The sequence below is a fragment of the Ambystoma mexicanum genome, chromosome 10 (genome assembly GCF_040938575.1).
Source record: "Ambystoma mexicanum isolate Mex_15411 chromosome 10, UKY_AmexF1_1, whole genome shotgun sequence".
Lineage (NCBI taxonomy): Eukaryota > Metazoa > Chordata > Amphibia > Caudata > Ambystomatidae > Ambystoma > Ambystoma mexicanum.
Window position 1 is genome coordinate 528275157 of NC_090932.1, and position 17053 is coordinate 528292209.

The 17053-nt window shown below is 48.7% G+C and overlaps 1 protein-coding gene across 2 annotated transcripts in view; it reads right to left on the reverse strand.

Annotated features, from left to right (window-relative positions):
• The window catches only part of RNF168 (ring finger protein 168), a 246835-nt gene that overhangs the window by 50754 nt on the left and 179028 nt on the right, over positions 1–17053 (reverse strand). For both annotated transcript variants that reach the window (XM_069618095.1, XM_069618094.1), the window contains exon 5: positions 4845–4975. In XM_069618095.1, the coding sequence (XP_069474196.1) occupies positions 4845–4975 (131 nt within the window). The remainder of the gene's footprint in view (positions 1–4844; positions 4976–17053) is intronic.

Consider the following 17053-nt stretch of genomic DNA (forward strand, 5'->3'; position numbering starts at 1 on the left):
GCACATCCAGAGACAAAACTGTCTGGGGGGGGTCAGCAACGTTGATATAGGTACCATACCCCCACTCGCACTCGTCGTCGTCGTCGCCGTAAGCCCAAATCCGATGGATGCTGAACCATGCCACCTTCTCCTTCCGCCGAGCAGGCCGTGTCTCGCTGCAGTAAGACTTCAGGGGGAATCGGGTCATAGACCTCTGGCAGCCAAGCCATAGACTGAGTCTCCGTCGACGAAGGAATCCCAACCGCTGCTGCCTGAACGGTAATAGGCATCGTCAATGACACCGAGGTCGACAAGCAAGTAGTCGTCGTCGAGCCCTTAGACTTCGTCGCCGATTTCGATGCTGACTTCCCGGCTGAAGCGTCTCGACTCACGGAAGACCGAGGACGGTCCCCTGAGGAGGATTTTGACAGCGCTTGCCTCTCCGTTTTAGATGAGGAGGAGGAGGGCTTTTTATGTGATAAGACCACCCAGCATTCTTCCCCTTATGCTTGTCCTCAGCTCGGTTTTCCGCCGGCCGTACCTTTTTCGATGGAGGTTCCGACTTGCTCCTGGAGGCCGTGGAGTCAACTTCCGAAGCCGGGTAGGCACCCGCTCCGTCATTAAGCCAGTCGACCAGCCTTCTTTTACGGTCCTTAAGGGTTTTTTGGGAGAAACCCTGGCATATCTCACATGTATCCGCCGTGTGGTGCGGGTGGAGACAGTAGATACAATCCATGTGGGCATCTCAGTCAAACTTTTTTGAGGCCACATGTCGCACAAGGGCGAAATAACGCTTTTCCAGACATATCCAGAATTTGAACGTCGCCGAAGCGAAACAGAAAAAACAACCTAGTTTCCACTAGCAGCATCACGAGGATCCCACTACTTTGAAAGACGGTTGAAATCTGAGGGAGCGCGGGGGCGGGTCCTGTATTTATATCATGGCGTCCCGACGGCGCGGGCACGCATGATACAAAACGAGGTGGATAGGACGCATAAGCGTCGAAAAAGTTTTCCTACGGGAAAGGGTCTATATAATGTACCGGGGATTCCCAGCCTGACGACGGGGAATATTCTAAGCATGTGAATCCATGAAAGATCCAATGCTGGAGAAGGAGGCGTTGATTAATTTTTGAGATAAATGGCGCCAAGTCTCTGGCGGCCTCTTTGATTATCTGGGCAGCTATCTCCTTGGCACCTTGAAGGTTTGAGAGAAGCAATAATGTTTCCTACCTCGAGGATAGAAACTTTGGAGAATTTCAAACATTGAGGAGGTTTAGCGGAATGCTTTTGGGTAGGTTAGCTCTTTTGTCCGCTATTTTATTTTGCAGAGTGGTTGGTTAGGGCATTGTGGATGTTAGTACACCAAGGTTTGTCCTTCAAACAGGTGTCTGTCGGAGGGATGGGGGCTTCCATTTCTCCAAGTATAACAAAGGGTTCCTTGGTACTAGAGCTTGCTTTGTTAATCCTATTGTTGCAAGTCTCACATTTGGTGAGTAATCTCTTTATTACATTTAGCTGAAACATTCAACTGGTTGGTTTTATTCTCCACAGTGGGGAGGTGTTTCCAGAGGACTTCCAATTTCCTTTTTTCAGCCCGCAATGCTTGTAGTTGTGGTGTGAACCATGAATTCAGGTGAGCTCTAGGTTTGCCTTTGCGCAGTTTAAGCGGGGCAATGACGTCTAGAACTCTGTCATCATGGAACTGTAGTTATCTACTAGTGTCTGGATCGGTGGTGTGAGTCAAACAATTGCGGATGGGGATTACATGTGGTAAAATTGTGTCCACAGTGATATTCTGTTTGTTCCTAGTGAGGAGTGGAGGCGCAATTAGGTTATCTTTAGTTGTAGAGATATTGGCTGAAAGGGTGAAGGACAGTAGGTAGTGGTCTGTCCAGGATTGAGGTGCAGCATAAGTAATTGCGGTGTCGCAGTTCAGATCAGCTACCTAATCTAAAGTTCAGCCTTTAACATGGGTGGGCTGCATGAAGCCCAGTTCGGAAAGGGTGGTGGACACTGTTAATGCTTGCTGGTCGTTGAAACGTAGGTTGAAATATCTCCTAGTAGTAGTATTTGTGAAGAGGCTTTAGTATTATCAGATAATAGTGTCATTTTATCTTCCTCAAAGGTGCCTATGGGCCCTGGAGGTCTATAAATTAAGTGAACAGTTAAGGTACGGGAGTTAGAAATAGGTATTTTCGAAGTAAGTAGTTCGTAGGATTTGATAGTCGTTGGCGAGAGGGCTGCTCTCAGGTTTAAATTGGACTTACCAATGATGGCGATACCACAACCTCTAGCGTTTGCTCTTATGATGGTTTAATTGTCTGGTACTGCAAGTAGCAGTGTGGGGCCTGCTGCTGCATGGAGCCATGACTCCGTTATTGCTAGGAAGTCAAGGTTTTCAGCCATGATCAGGTCGGCTATGTCAGTAGCAGGCGCCACCATTGATCTGGAGTTGATTAAAGCACCTTTGATGGTTTGTCTATTTATGTTCGTGAGAATGGCATTTGGTTTACTCTGGTTCATTCTCTTGTTATTGTTGTCTGTAGTTTTGGATCTATGCTTGCTGCAAGCAGCTCTGTTTTTGTTTGTGGCATTAGTTTTAGAACTATGGTTAATCCCAATAGTCCCTTGTCTGAGGTACTGATCGGAGGCTCCTGACGTTTAAGTAATCTCAAACTGAGTGTTATTTCTGACTCTAGTGGGGCAGGGCTTGTTGGGAACAGGTTTGATAGTAGTATGAATGGACCATTGGTTAGAGGATAACAGGGTCAAGGCCTCCACAACTGAAGTGGTTTATGTTAGAATGCTTTGCATCTAGTTTCAGCTTGGGTAGGAACTTGGTAGGCCTTATAGCTGTATACTGGCAACCATGCTTCAGCAATGGCAGGAAGGTTGTAGGTTTGATCCCAGGAGGTATAGATTGGGTAAAATTGGACATGGTTGGAATGTGGGGGTCTACGTGAGTAGAGTGAGCAACTTTGGCCTGTTGGCTAGCAGCCAAAAGGGAACACATTATTAACAAAAGTGAGGTAGAGGCATACATAGTACAGGTAGTGGGTGCCACTTACTGGCTAGGGCGTAGTGGTTCTGGGTGGCTAGTCACATTAATTAGCAGAGACATGAGTAGCAGTACTATATAGGTGCACTCCAAACACTTGAAAAATATAAAGGCTAATGCCTTAGTGATATCAAGAGAGTACTCGACAGAGGCAATACGGGCACACAAAGCGGCTGTAAGCATACAAGTCAATATGAAGCCGATAGTCATATGACAGTAGCAATTTAAATGCACACAGAGCAGCCGCATGCATATGAGACAAGACCTCGGTAGGCAGATTGATGTAAGCAGCCCACTCGTCGGTGTTGCTTTGGTACGTACGGTGGAGTGTTTAACATTAGAGGCATGTCCTCGTGGGCAAGATATGACGGTCATACAAGGCACATTAATGTCTAGGAATGTAGGTCACAATGCAATATATAAACCTAGGCATTCGGGCCTCGCTAGGCAGATGGATATAGCTGGCACTCGCGGCCGTAATCCTTTGATGCGCACGGTACAGTGTTTAATCTTGGCGTCATGGCCTCGCAAGGCATGTGGTAATGAGTGGTGCAAAGAAATGCATGTAGTACAGTAATACAATATAAGGTCACGGCCTCCCACGGTGCACGGTCGAGGACAGCACACTCAGGGATAGCAGAGAGGGACACACAATGCCATATTAGATTAAGCATGACCAAGCCTCATTAGGCAGGTAGATATGAGCAGCACGTTCGGCAGTAGTACTGTGGCGCTCACAGTGCAGTGTTAAGTATTAAAGTCGCTGAGTCACATGGGTTCATGGCACAGTAATCTAAAAAGTAACTATCGGTTTGACTGCCCTAGAACTCCTGTAAGGTTTTCCAAATTAAGTTATATGCTTTGGTCTGTGTACCTTCAAGCATAGTGTTGTGTTTTTCGATAATGTGTTAATATGATCTATGATGGTACTTATTTCCCCCAAGATTTATCTGGGCGTACTTTTATTTAAATAAACCATTTATTTTTACAATACATAATGTTTGTGTTTCTTTGGACCGTTTGTATTACAATTTCATTCGTACCGATTCTACAGCCTCTTTCCCTCCTAAGATAAGCCTGGCTGCTCCGTCTACGCTACCATGAACTCAGGTGTTACAACCTTATACTAATAGTGGAGTCTTGTACTGTCTAAGTTGAATGGTTTTACTAAGCCCTTAGTTGACCTTCAGAAAAACGGTCCCAACAGCTCCAGACCCCAGATGCACCTGCTGCTTAAGACCAACACTGGTCAATGAAAAGGACCAACATTAATGACTGTGATAGGCAAGAAAGCGACTTGTGAAATAAAAATATATATAAAAATAGGCTCTAAAAAGGACATGTAGGTTTACTTGGCTGTAACAAAGACTCCTTAGCCAGATGCCCATGATAATGCTAACCAGAAGGGTCTTTATGAGTTTATACTTGCACACTGGAGAAATGGAATTGCATTTTGGCACTACACAGGGTATATTAGTCAACTCAATGGTAAGAAGGCCACCCTACTAAGATTCAGACCTTATACCGCTAGACACTCGCAGATGTCTGAAATAAGCTCTTAACTCGCTTGGCTATATTACCAGCATCATGATTTCTTAACCACTATGCAAAGACAAAGTTACTAACAAAAAGCAGGAAAGCTCACAATACGCAACTCAATTCCTATTTTTGTGCAGGTACACCAAACCATGATACAATATGAAAAAGTACACAAAGTATACAAATCTGCTCATTTATTGAAGGGCTTTTTTCTAAAGCACAATTCTGACCAGAGGAGATTAAAGGGTTTGCATCCATTTTTCACCTTTGGATATCTCCACAGTGCTTTGTCTTCTTTTTCGCTGGTATGTTGCACTTGAATGAGGACGCACTGGAAGGCTTGGAGTTGGGAGAAGACTCTTCAGACGGTATGCAGCTCGACTCTCCACTGCACACCTGAAAGCAGTAGAGACATGTCATAGAAGCAAAAAACTGTATGGCAATGTTAAAGGGTATTATTTTGTTATTTAATTGTTTGGTTGAGAAACTCAACCTTTCAATTTAATTACAGTTATTTCAGTTCACATGTTTCTTTAAGGAGTGTTTTAAAAGTATATCGATAAAATTAGCAATCTGTTATAAAAATGCATGTAAAATTGTATGATAAAAACTATAGAATAAATTGTTATCAAACAAAAAGCTATCAAGTAGCTTTGATTATATACAGAACACACAAAATGGTCAGTAAAAATCTATAACACAAAATTAGCACCTCATGTCCACATTCATTGTTAATCCCGGGGACTCTGTCAGATCCAATCCAATTAAATCAAATCGTGAAAGCCAATGTTTCTCACTGTTAAACATTATCCGCATTGTTAACTCAATTTCAGATGTCTCAGAAATGACACTATGGCCAATCTCAGTGATGTCAATTCCGCATTATACAAGCATTATACAAGCACTGCCAGAGTATTTCAGATGTAATCACAGAAATAAAATCATTGAAAGATAGTATGAAAGTACATATTCCGTTGATTTAAAAGGGTTGCACAAGAGGTTAATAAATGTAAAGTTGTCTCTGGTTGAGTTTGTTGGCGACAGAATCTACAAATCTACAAGATTTCGTGATCATTTTCCATGTTGCCAGAACATCCATTGTAGGCCATTAACTAAAACAAAATCTTAAGAATTGGTATCTATAAACTGGATTCGGAAATTTCCTCTAATAGGTTTCCGGCGAAGAGTAGTTTTTAATCGCAGGTCTATGTTCCAGTAGCAAACAGCGTTTTAGATATTGTTCTCTTTGTATTGATCCATTCAGCTTGCCACATTCTTGTCTTTGCCTTTTCTGGATTTGTCTTTAATAAATCATCATTGATGCCCACTGCGAGCATATGTTTCTGAATTTTCGTTCTCCATGATAGGGAGAATTCTCAGACATGTGTTAGAGACCCCCCAGCAATTTTGCTGGATTTTGAGGACTTGGTTTTTTTTAACCTGGAGAGTGAGAGACCCTTTTTTCCAATCATGTATTTTAATGTGATTTCTGAACTTTGTGTTTCTTTTGGTTACAGAGCCTGACAAACTCCAAAAGGCATCATCTTTTACATTGTGTCACACAGCACCTTCAGTCACAACGGTCTTTCTATAGTTTGTCTCTGCGCGCCAAACCAGGTTTGGTCCCTTTGTTCCTTCGCCTTTGGCGGGCTTCAGGACTGAAGACCGCCTCTGGCACCTGAGTGTCTGGGGTGGCCAGGACGTGAGGGAGGTGCCCGAAACTCCCTGTGCTTAGTCTCCTATGAGACCCAAATGCACTCTGGCGTGATTGGCTGACTGACTGTCCGTCAATGACAGCCACCCTGCTGGGTGAGTGGCAGCTAGGCTGGAATGAATGGGAGGAAACTGGATAAAAGGCGAGCCTCTTGGCTTGGAAGGCAGAGTCGACCACTGGAACGAAAGAACCGAAGACGAGCTAGAAGAGGATGGCTACTGCAACTCCTGGACCGTTGGTTTGCAAGGTGAAGCCCTGTTGCAGGTCCGAATCGCCAAGTTCACAACAGAGAAGCCCTTCAAGGACAACTTCTCCCTTTGAGTTGGTGGGACCAATCAACTCGTAAGCCACCTTGATACCATCCTCAGAGCCGGTTGTATTTTCCTCAGACTGCCGCAGGAAACCGAATAGCCAGGGAGAAGGACACCAGTTTCTGTGCTTGACTACAGCTAGCGGAATGGAAGATTTGCTGTCGACAGCTTTTTGACCAGTCCCAGTGCAGGAGTCCCCCGTCGTCCTCCCTCTTGTCCCCATGACTGAGGCTCAGGAACAACGAGATCTGCAGGAACTGCCAGGAACAGATGTCTTCAGCTGCATCTGTTTCTTCATTGTAAGGTACTGTGAAAACCCGACCGAGCGTATTTGCCTCTCACTGCCAAAGTGCTTGAAACTTTGTCAACTTGCAGGCCTAGTCGGCTTGTGACACAAAATATGAATCTTTCTTTTACAAACTACTTCTGAGAACTTTGGCAAAGACTTTTCCGGTTAACTTCCAGAACTGCTTTATCCTATACAAGACTGTAGTCCATTGACTTTGGCCTAACCTATTGCATTGAATCAACTCCTCTGGGGAACTCAAACTATTTGCACTGTTTAAGAGTAACTGTAATATTTGTTTTATTAACTTATGCCTTTTTGCTCCTACTTCAAATACTCTGAATGCCATTTTGCTCCTCCAAAGTAGGTTAAATGTCTCAGAACCTGATATTGTGAAGTACTGAAGTATATTTTTGTGTGATATAGATCGCCTCCTTCTAGTGAATGTTTTATAACTGACTGTGAAATAAATTAATAAGTGTTTGTACCAAGAAACATTGAGTATACGAGTCTACTTCAATACTTTTAATTATAGACATCTGTGTAACAGCCTTACAGCTCACATTCCCTTTTGATATAAGCCTGGCTGCTCAGCAATGCTACCACAAAACTGTGTAGTACAAGCTTATACCAAAGGTTGGTTTTCCTATACCTGTAGTCAGAGTTGTTTGTGGTGTTCCCAAAGGGTACTACATGCAAACTTTGCCTAACACTCCAAAGCCTAGTTGCTTTATGTGAAGTGTGTTTCACATATTCTGACAAAATATCCAACAATGTTCCCGGCAAGGATGGCATGATATATTTTCTATAAAAAGCACACAACTTCCACACAGTTAAAGGCTATTTCAAACAGTCTTCAAATGAGACATCAGAATAGAAACTACTCTGACATTTCACAGCTCACAGTAATCTCTTCAGTTCAGCATGTGCAGTAACAGTGTTGGTGTCAAACTGCAGGCCCGAAGGCATAAAACACACTGGGTGTGAAGATGGATTTTCAGAATAAGCAGTGAGGGATAACTCGGAGGCCACACTAGTTAGTGAACAGGGTAATTAAAACTTCGGCCAAGCCACAATTAATCAAGGTAGTGTAGCAAAGCAGTAAAGAAGGGCCCTACCGGGACAACGGCGGGTTCAGGGTGCAAACCATCTTCACCGGGTATCGTGATAGTCCTTGGTTGTGCTTGGCTCTTCCGAATACTTGGCTCCGGCTTCAAGTCGATTCAGACCCGTTACTTCCCTGCATTCAGGACCCCTCCTGATATCTAAAATTCTGGCAAGTGCTCATATCCAGTCAGCCAATGAGAAGATATGCCCCCACTCATGCACACCAGCAGTAGTCCAATTAGGGACAACTCGGGTCTTCATGTTGTCGTGCACACCAGGCATCCTGCCACCAGTAGTGTGGATTGGGACCAGACGGTGCCAGCCCACTTACTAGGTACCCCACACACGTGACCTGAAGAAGCCTGGAAAAGAAGCTGCTTTCGTGGTCTCCGGTCACAAAGACCAGGGGGAAGGCCAAAGCAAAATGGCAAGAGTAACAGACAAAAGACCTTGTGGCACGGCCATGACGGGCACTAGCCAGAGTACTGCGGAAAGCGCGGTATGGCTTGGTAAAATGTTGTAGAAATACAAGGAAAAGCTTCTGCTGCCAACAGTCTGTTCTTAGGCACACTTTACAATCACCACCAAAATCCTAAAGGATGGCTAGGGCCAGAAAACACAAGGACCCCTTTGCCCGGTACAGTAATGTACTTTGTGCAATGATAAAATGTTACCAAAAGTGGCAACAAAGTCGAAAGACTAAGAGAAACAAAGTTTCTCAGTACTGACGCACTGAAGGATGTGTCAGTTTACCTGTAACAATGATCAAAAGCCCAGTGGAGTACAGCTGAAGACTGCTCTATTGGAAAAGGTCTGGTCAGGACACTAACAAAAAGCAAAAAGTTCGGGGTGTTTGGGGAGGGGGGGGGGTCTAATCCAAAAAAGGAGGGAAAGTTGCATTTAAAGAAATCATTCTTAACCGCGGGATGGCAAAATGTTTCCCCTGTAACATGTTCTTTTTTTGTCCACTACTGTAGTGCTAAGTGTTTGCGAATCCTCCACTAGATCATCCCAATTGCCTTCTGCCTGCGACCATTGTTCACCAACCATTCTTGCACTGCACACATGGTTTAACCTTGCACGTGGCACGGTGAAGATGCATGATGTTGCCACCATGCCAAGTAGGTGTATTACTTTCCTGAATTATCTGCCGACCAGCTGTATAATAAGGGTCTGTGGGTATTAGGTTTTGCACCCTCTCGTGGGAGGGAAAGGTTAAGGTGTCTTTGAAATGAATCACTTCTCATGGGATTGTTTTTGATGACTGGCGATTAGACTGGACTTCTTTTCGTTGATAGAAAAGCCAAGCTGGTGCAGAAGATTTATTGTTTCTGCGTATCTTAGTTGACAGACTTCTGGTGTTTCACCTATTAGCCAGTCGTCCAGCTAAGGGTACACAGGAACAAACTCTGTGTCGATGCGCTGCCACCACAGCTAGTACCTTTGTGAATATTCAAGGGGCTGATGCGATCCTTAGAGGATCACCTTATATTGGTAAAGCGTTTGACCTACCCACGAGCACCGCAATCACCCCATTCAGATCCCTGCTTGGCATCTCTAAGCACCTTACGTGCAATTCTTGCATCCAACCCCAGTTGGCTGTCCCTCCCCCTCAACCCTTACCCACACGCCTTAGCTCCCTTGAAATACCTAAAGAATAGACACCTTGCCTCTTGCGCCATTTCTATAGAGTAAAACTCCCTTTACCTACCGCCCAGACATAAGAATAACTCACATTTAACACCCTCACCTCCTCCCCAAACCCACTGAAATCACTCCACAACCGGCTAAATAGACCTCAAGGCCCACATGCCAAGCAATCCTCTGCGTGCAACTCTAGGAGACCGTCACGGGACTCCCAGCCCACCACCCCTGACTTGAAATTCAACCGCTTCTCAGAGACCTTCCAACCCCTTCTCCCCCGCAAACACTACAGAATCAGCCTCCACCATGCTATGTGGCACCAAAACCCGGCACATTAATCCACACCCTCCCACACATACACTTTCATCCCTTATAGCGACATTGCCATCAGACATCCAGAACTCTTACCATCCCAGCCCTCACCACACATCTATCAATAACACGCAGGGCTTTGTTATCCTCACCCTCCACTGGAAACCAACTGCCACCCCTCCGACACAAATATCTAGGACCATGCATCGATTCCAACCTACCGCCCACACCCCAAGCCAACCACACCTTCCAGCCCTCGCTCTCCGTCACAACCTACATCACTGCATCAGCCATCACCCTCTCCCACCTCCAACATCTAGCCAACCCCATCCCTTGGTGGTCATGCCTTCGATCCAAGCACCCACCCAGAATCTAATGCCCCGCCCTCACCCCTCCGATTTAAAAAAAACTAAACAGTGGTCTGTACTGAATTTTCATCAATGCCAGATCTGTCGTAAAAACAGTCCCAATATCTACAACCTAATCTCATCAGAATGCCCAAACATCCCCTTAATCACCGAAACCTGCTTCTCCCAAGATTTCCCACCGACAGCACATGAAGCCTTTCCACCAGTATTAGGCAAGATTGTATGTAGTAACCCTGTGGGAGACTACACCAGCCTTGTCCTTTTGGCAATAGGTAACCCAACCTTTGGTATAGGCCTGTACTACACAAGTTGGTTGAGGGATTCAGTCTAAACCTTCCAGCCATCACCTCTTTGCTTTGTCACCCTGAGTGGGTCGGGTATGCCCAGACGTCGGTCCCGTGCCTGCTGTGCCTAGAGATCCAAGCTACTCCTCACTGATGAGCCCCAACAAGGGTGAAACATGTTTGGGGATGCTTGTGGTCTCGTGCAGAAGGGATGTGACCTAGCAGTTCGGGCTGGACTTCCCCTTTTGGGCTGGGGCCAATCCTGATTTGCATATGGTCTTTCCCCTTCTGTAATGGCTTGGCAGGCGAAGAACGATGGTCTGGAGGGTTGCCCCGAGCAATGCCAGTGGTTAAGATTCAGTCTAAACCTTCCAGCCATGACATCTTTGTTTTTGCAGAGGGACTGAGCAGCCAGGCTCATCTCAAGAGGGGTCAATGTGAGCTGTAGGGTTGTAACAGATTCACAGCGACAGGTATTCAAGTAACACTTATACTCAAAATTTCTTGATTAAAATAATAATGTATTTGTCAGTTTTAAAATAAGCCTTCTTAAGAAGGGGGCAATATGCAACACTTAAATACACTTCAAAAATACACTCCTTCAGTTCAGTTAAGTAAGCAGATACCCTTTTGGGATGGCACGCAGACACTTTGACACCCAGAGGTGACTTCAATTGCTAGGACACTGGACATTAATATATTAGTTTTTACACTATTGAGATTATGGCAAATAGGAAAAGGTTGGGGAAGGAAACAATTGTTAACACGTTTCTCAAACAGGTAAACACTTTAGAATCCCCTAATGAAATATAGTTAACCCTTTCCCAGTTATAAAAGTAAAGCATGTATGACTTTTTGGAGGGACAGATCAACACAAAGTCAGAGGGTAAGAAGGGTCTGCAGGGAGCCAGGACAGCCAATGTCAATTGAGCAAAATCTAGGGGAGCTGAGGCACTTCATGAAGATGGCACAAGAGTCTTGCAGTTTTGTTGTAAAAAGAATCACTGTTGGGCCACAAGATGGGACGCTTGTGAAGAGGAAGATGCAAGCAGCTCTGCAAAGGGCAGCAAATCCAAGTCTCCAGTGAGAGCAATCAAGCTACACACAAGAGGCAAGTACCCCTAGTTACACAGTACCTTGAATCTGAAGAAAAGGTTCCAGCTGGCTTCTGTTCGTGTTGTAGTCCTGCAGATCCCGTAGTTCCTGGGCAGTCAGTCACAGGGACAAGAGGGAGGACCTCTGGGGACTCCTGCACTACGGTTTGAAGGTCGGCGGGAGCAATGGGCACACTTCAGATGAGTGGCACTTCGTGGTTTCAGCTACTCGCAAATAGCACCACTGCAGTTCTTGGACACCTTATTGACTTTCCTTGCTTCTGGGGTCCAGCACTCTGTTGAGGCGGATCAGGCTTGGTTAGTCGTGCTACGAGGGAGTCCGGAAAATCTTCCTGGAGCTCGAGTCCGGGCTTAAAGGCGATGCACTCGTCCTGGTGTTCCTATCCCCTAGCACTCGGTTCCTGCAGCAGCAAAGAAGGAACAAGTTACTTACCTGTAACTGTTGTTCTCCAGCATGGGTCTGGCATGGATTCACATGCTCATGAATATTCCCCGTCGTCAGGCTGGGAATCCTCGGTAAAGAAAAAACCAGTATCAGTTTCGTTTCTGATCTGTCTTTCGTAGTAATAACCAATCACTGGTCTCTGCGTCATACTGACCACAGCCAATGACTGCCCTCTACCTAAGCACCGCCTCTGGCAGCCATCTTCAGATTTGGAAGCACGTGAAGTGGCAGTATGACCAAGTGAAGAGCCGCAGAGGGGTAGGCGGGAGGGTTCGCATGTGAATCCATGCCAGACCCATGCTGGAGAACAACAGTTACAGGTAAGTTACTTGTTCCTTCTCCAGCATGGGGTCTGGCATGGATTCACATGCTCATGAATAAAGAATACATAGCAGTACACACATGCACAACCACGGGAGGTGGCAAAGGCTCAACATTAAGCATTGCATCAAACTCAACATTAAGCATCTTACCTCCCCACCAGGCTCACCTCAGGCGAACAGGTTGCGCAGCACTGCTTGGCCGACCCTGGACTCCTCCCTGGATGGAATCCCGATCGACGCAGTAGAACTTCGGGAAGGTGTGCGTCGACCTCCACGTAGCAGCCCTGCATATGTCCAGCAGGGGCACACCAGAAAGGAACACCGTGGTAGCTGCGATCGCTCTGGTGGAATGGGCTCTCGGACGGCCAGGCAGCAGTCGGTTTGCCAACCGATGACAGTACATGATACAGCCGGAGAGCCATCTGGAAATGGAAGCCTTCGAGAGAGCCTTCCCCTGATTGACAGGTCCAAAGTTCACAAAGAGTTGTGACGTCTTCCGAAAACACTTCGTGCGGTCCACGTAGAACTTCAGCGCTCTAGCCACGTCCAGCGAGTGCAAAGTTCTCTCAGCCGGCGACGAAGGCGACGGGAAAAATACAGGCAACACAGGGTTCGTTGAGGTGGAAGTCCGACGGTACCTTGGGCATGAAGGAGGGGTGCGTCCTGAGCACTACCCTCGTGTCGTGAAAAGTCAAGTACGGGGCCTTGCAGGAAAGGGCCTGGATCTCTCCCACCCGTCGTGCGGAGGTGATGGCCACAAGAAACGCTGTTTTCCACGACAGAAACTTCAACGGGGCCGAGTGCAGAGGCTCGAACGGAGGTCCCATGAGCTTGGTCAGCACCACGTTGAGCTCCCACGCCGGGGCCGGAGCCTTCACCGGCGGGAACGATCTGAACAGTCCCTTCATGAACTCTTTCACCAGACGATGAGACCACAAGGATGTCCGCCCCGTGGTTCTGGTGTATCGGGAGATCGCAGCAAGATGAATCTTGATGGACGCGTGTGCCAGTCCAGCTTTGGCCAGCGTCAGCAGGTACGGCAGTACTTGGGGAGCCGTAATCCGTAGAGGGTTAATCTTCTGTGCGTGGCACCAGACAGAGAACCTCTTCCATTTGTGTCCGTAGCATTTAAGAGTCGAGGACGCCCTGGCCTTTGCAAGAACCTCTCTGCAGTCGGCCGGTATGTCGTATCCTCCAAACTCTAGCGCTGCAGGAGCCAGGCCTGCAAGTTCAGCGATTTCGGGTCGTGGTGGAGGATGGCGCCTCCTTCCCTGGAGAGCAGATCCGCGTCCACCGGCAGCTTGATTGGCGGGGACGCTGACAAGTCCAGAAGGTCCGGGAACCATATCTGCCTCGGCCACACAGGTGCGACGAGGATCATCCTGCACCGTGACCTCTTGAGCTGGTTGACGAGCCGGATTAGCAGTGGCAAAGGAGGGAACGCGTAGAGGAACAGGCCCTCCCAGGGGAACGAGAAAGCATCGCCCATGCTCCTCGCTTGGGTAAACCTGCTGGCGAACCTCCGGCACTTGGAGTTAGTCACCGTCGCGAACAGGTCGATCTGGGGTGTGCCCCACCGTCGGAAGAGGCGATCCACTAGATCCTGCCGTAGTTCCCACTCGTGGCACGAGCGCAGCTCCCTGCTGAGTGAGTCGGCGATGGTGTTTTTTATCCCTGCCAGATGAAACGGCACCAGAAACATCCCTTGGGCGACTGCCCAATGCCACAGGTCCTGCGCCTCCTTGGACAATGCTGGGGACCTGGTTCCGCCCTGTTTCCTGATGTAAAACATGGTGGTGGTGTTGTCGGTGAAGATCCTCACCACCTTGCCCTTGAGGGACGGAAGGAAGGACCTGAGGGCCCAAAACACTGCACGGAGCTCCAGGACGTTGATATGTAAGGATTTCTCCGTCGGGAGCCAAAGGCCTCTTGCGTGCAGATTTTCGGTGTGCGCTCCCCACCCTTCCAGGGAGGCATCCGTGGTCACTGTCTCCTGGTGGGCTGGGGTCTGGAAGTCCATGCCCGCCGTCAGATGCGCGCGCGGGTGCCCCACCACCGGATCGCTCGTCGGAAACTCTCGTCGAGTGTGATCCTTTCCTCGAAGCTGCCCGTCGTTTGGATCCAGCGCGCGTCCAGGAACTCCTGCAACGGGCGCATCCGGAGCCTGCACATGGGAAGGAACAAGTTACTTACCTGTAACTGTTGTTCTCCAGCATGGGTCTGGCATGGATTCACATGCTCATGAATATTCCCCGTCGTCAGGCTGGGAATCCTCGGTAAAGAAAAAACCAGTATCAGTTTCGTTTCTGATCTGTCTTTCGTAGTAATAACCAATCACTGGTCTCTGCGTCATACTGACCACAGCCAATGACTGCCCTCTACCTAAGCACCGCCTCTGGCAGCCATCTTCAGATTTGGAAGCACGTGAAGTGGCAGTATGACCAAGTGAAGAGCCGCAGAGGGGTAGGCGGGAGGGTTCGCATGTGAATCCATGCCAGACCCATGCTGGAGAACAACAGTTACAGGTAAGTAACTTGTTCCTTCTCCAGCATGGGGTCTGGCATGGATTCACATGCTCATGAATAAAGAATACATAGCAGTACACACATGCACAACCACGGGAGGTGGCAAAGGCTCAACATTAAGCATCACATCAACTCAACATTAAGCATCTTACCTCCTCACCAGGCTCACCTCAGGCGAACAGGTTGCGCAGCACTGCTTGGCCGACCCTGGACTCCTCCCTGGAATCCCGGTCGACGCAGTAGAATTTTGTGAAGGTGTGCGTCGACCTCCACGTAGCAGCCCTGCATATGTCCAGCAGGGGCACACCAGATAGGAACGCCGTGGTAGCTGCGATCGCTCTGGTGGAATGGGCTCTCGGACGGCCAGGCAGCGGTCGGTTTGCCAACCGGTGACAGTACATGATACAGCCGGAGAGCCATCTGGAGATGGAAGCCTTCGAGAGAGCCTTCCCCTGATTGACAGGGCCAAAGTTCACAAAGAGTTGTGACGTCTTCCGAAAACCTTTCGTGCGGTCCACGTAGAACTTCAGCGCTCTAGCTACATCCAGCGAGTGCAAAGTCCTCTCAGCCGGCGACGAAGGCGACGGGAAGAACACAGGTAACACCAAGGGTTCGTTGAGATGAAAGTCCGACGGTACCTTGGGCATGAAGGAGGGGTGCGTCCTGAGCACTACCCTCGTGTCGTGGAAAGTCAAGTACGGGGCCTTGCAGGAAAGGGCCTGGATCTCTCCCACTCGTCGTGCGGAGGTGATGGCCACGAGAAAAGCTGTTTTCCACGATAGAAACTTCAACGGGGCCGAGTGCAGAGGCTCGAACGGAGGTCCCATGAGTTTGGTCAGTACCACGTTGAGCTCCCACGCCGGGGCCGGAGCCTTCACCGGCGGGTACGATCTGAACAGTCCCTTCATGAACTCTTTCACCAGACGATGAGACCACAAGGACGTCCGGCCCGTGGTTCTGGTGTATCGGGAGATCGCAGCAAGATGAATCTTGATGGACGCGTGTGCCAGACCAGCTTTGGCCAGCGTCAGCAGGTACGGCAGCACTTGGGGAGCCGTAATCCGTAGAGGGTTAATCTTCTGTGCGTAGCACCAGACAGAGAACCTCTTCCATTTGTGTCCGTAGCATTTAAGAGTCGAGGACGCCCTGGCCTTTGCAAGAACCTCTCTGCAATCGGCCGGTATGTCGTATCCTCCAAACTCTAGCGCTGCAGGAGCCAGGCCTGCAAGTTCAGCGACTTCGGGTCGTGGTGGAGGATGGCGCCTCCTTCCCTGGAGAGTAGATCCGCGTCCGCCGGCAGCTTGATTGGCGGGGACGCCGACAAGTCCAGAAGGTCCGGGAACCATATCTGCCTCGGCCACGCAGGTGCGACGAGGATCATCCTGCACCGTGACCTCTTGAGCTGGTTGACGAGCCGGATTAGCAGAGGCAAGGGAGGGAACGCGTAGAGGAACAGGCCCTCCCAGGGGAACGAGAAAGCATCGCCCATGCTCCTCGTCTGGGGAAACCTGCTGGCGAACCTCCGGCACTTGGTGTTCGTCGCCGTCGCGAACAGGTCGATCTGGGGTGTGCCCCACCGTCGGAAGAGGCGATCCACCAGATCCTGCCTTAGTTCCCACTCGTGGCACGAGCGCAGCTCCCTGCTGAGTGAGTCGGCGATGGTGTTTTTTATCCCTGCCAGATGAAACGGCACCAGAAGAATCCCTTGGGCGACGGCCCAATGCCACAGGTCCTGCGCCTCCTTGGACAGCGCTGGGGACCTGGTTCCGCCCTGTTTCCTGATGTAAAACATGGTGGTGGTGTTGTCGGTGAAGATCCTCACCACCTTGCCCTTGAGGGACGGAAGGAAGGACCTGAGGGCCCAAAACACTGCACGGAGCTCCAGGACGTTGATATGCAGGGACTTCTCCGTCGGGAGCCAGAGTCCCCTTGCGTGCAGATTTTCGGTGTGCGCTCCCCACCCTTCTAGGGAGGCATCCGTGGTCACAGTCACCTGGTGGGCTGGGGTCTGGAAGTCCATGCCCGCCGTCAGATGCGCGC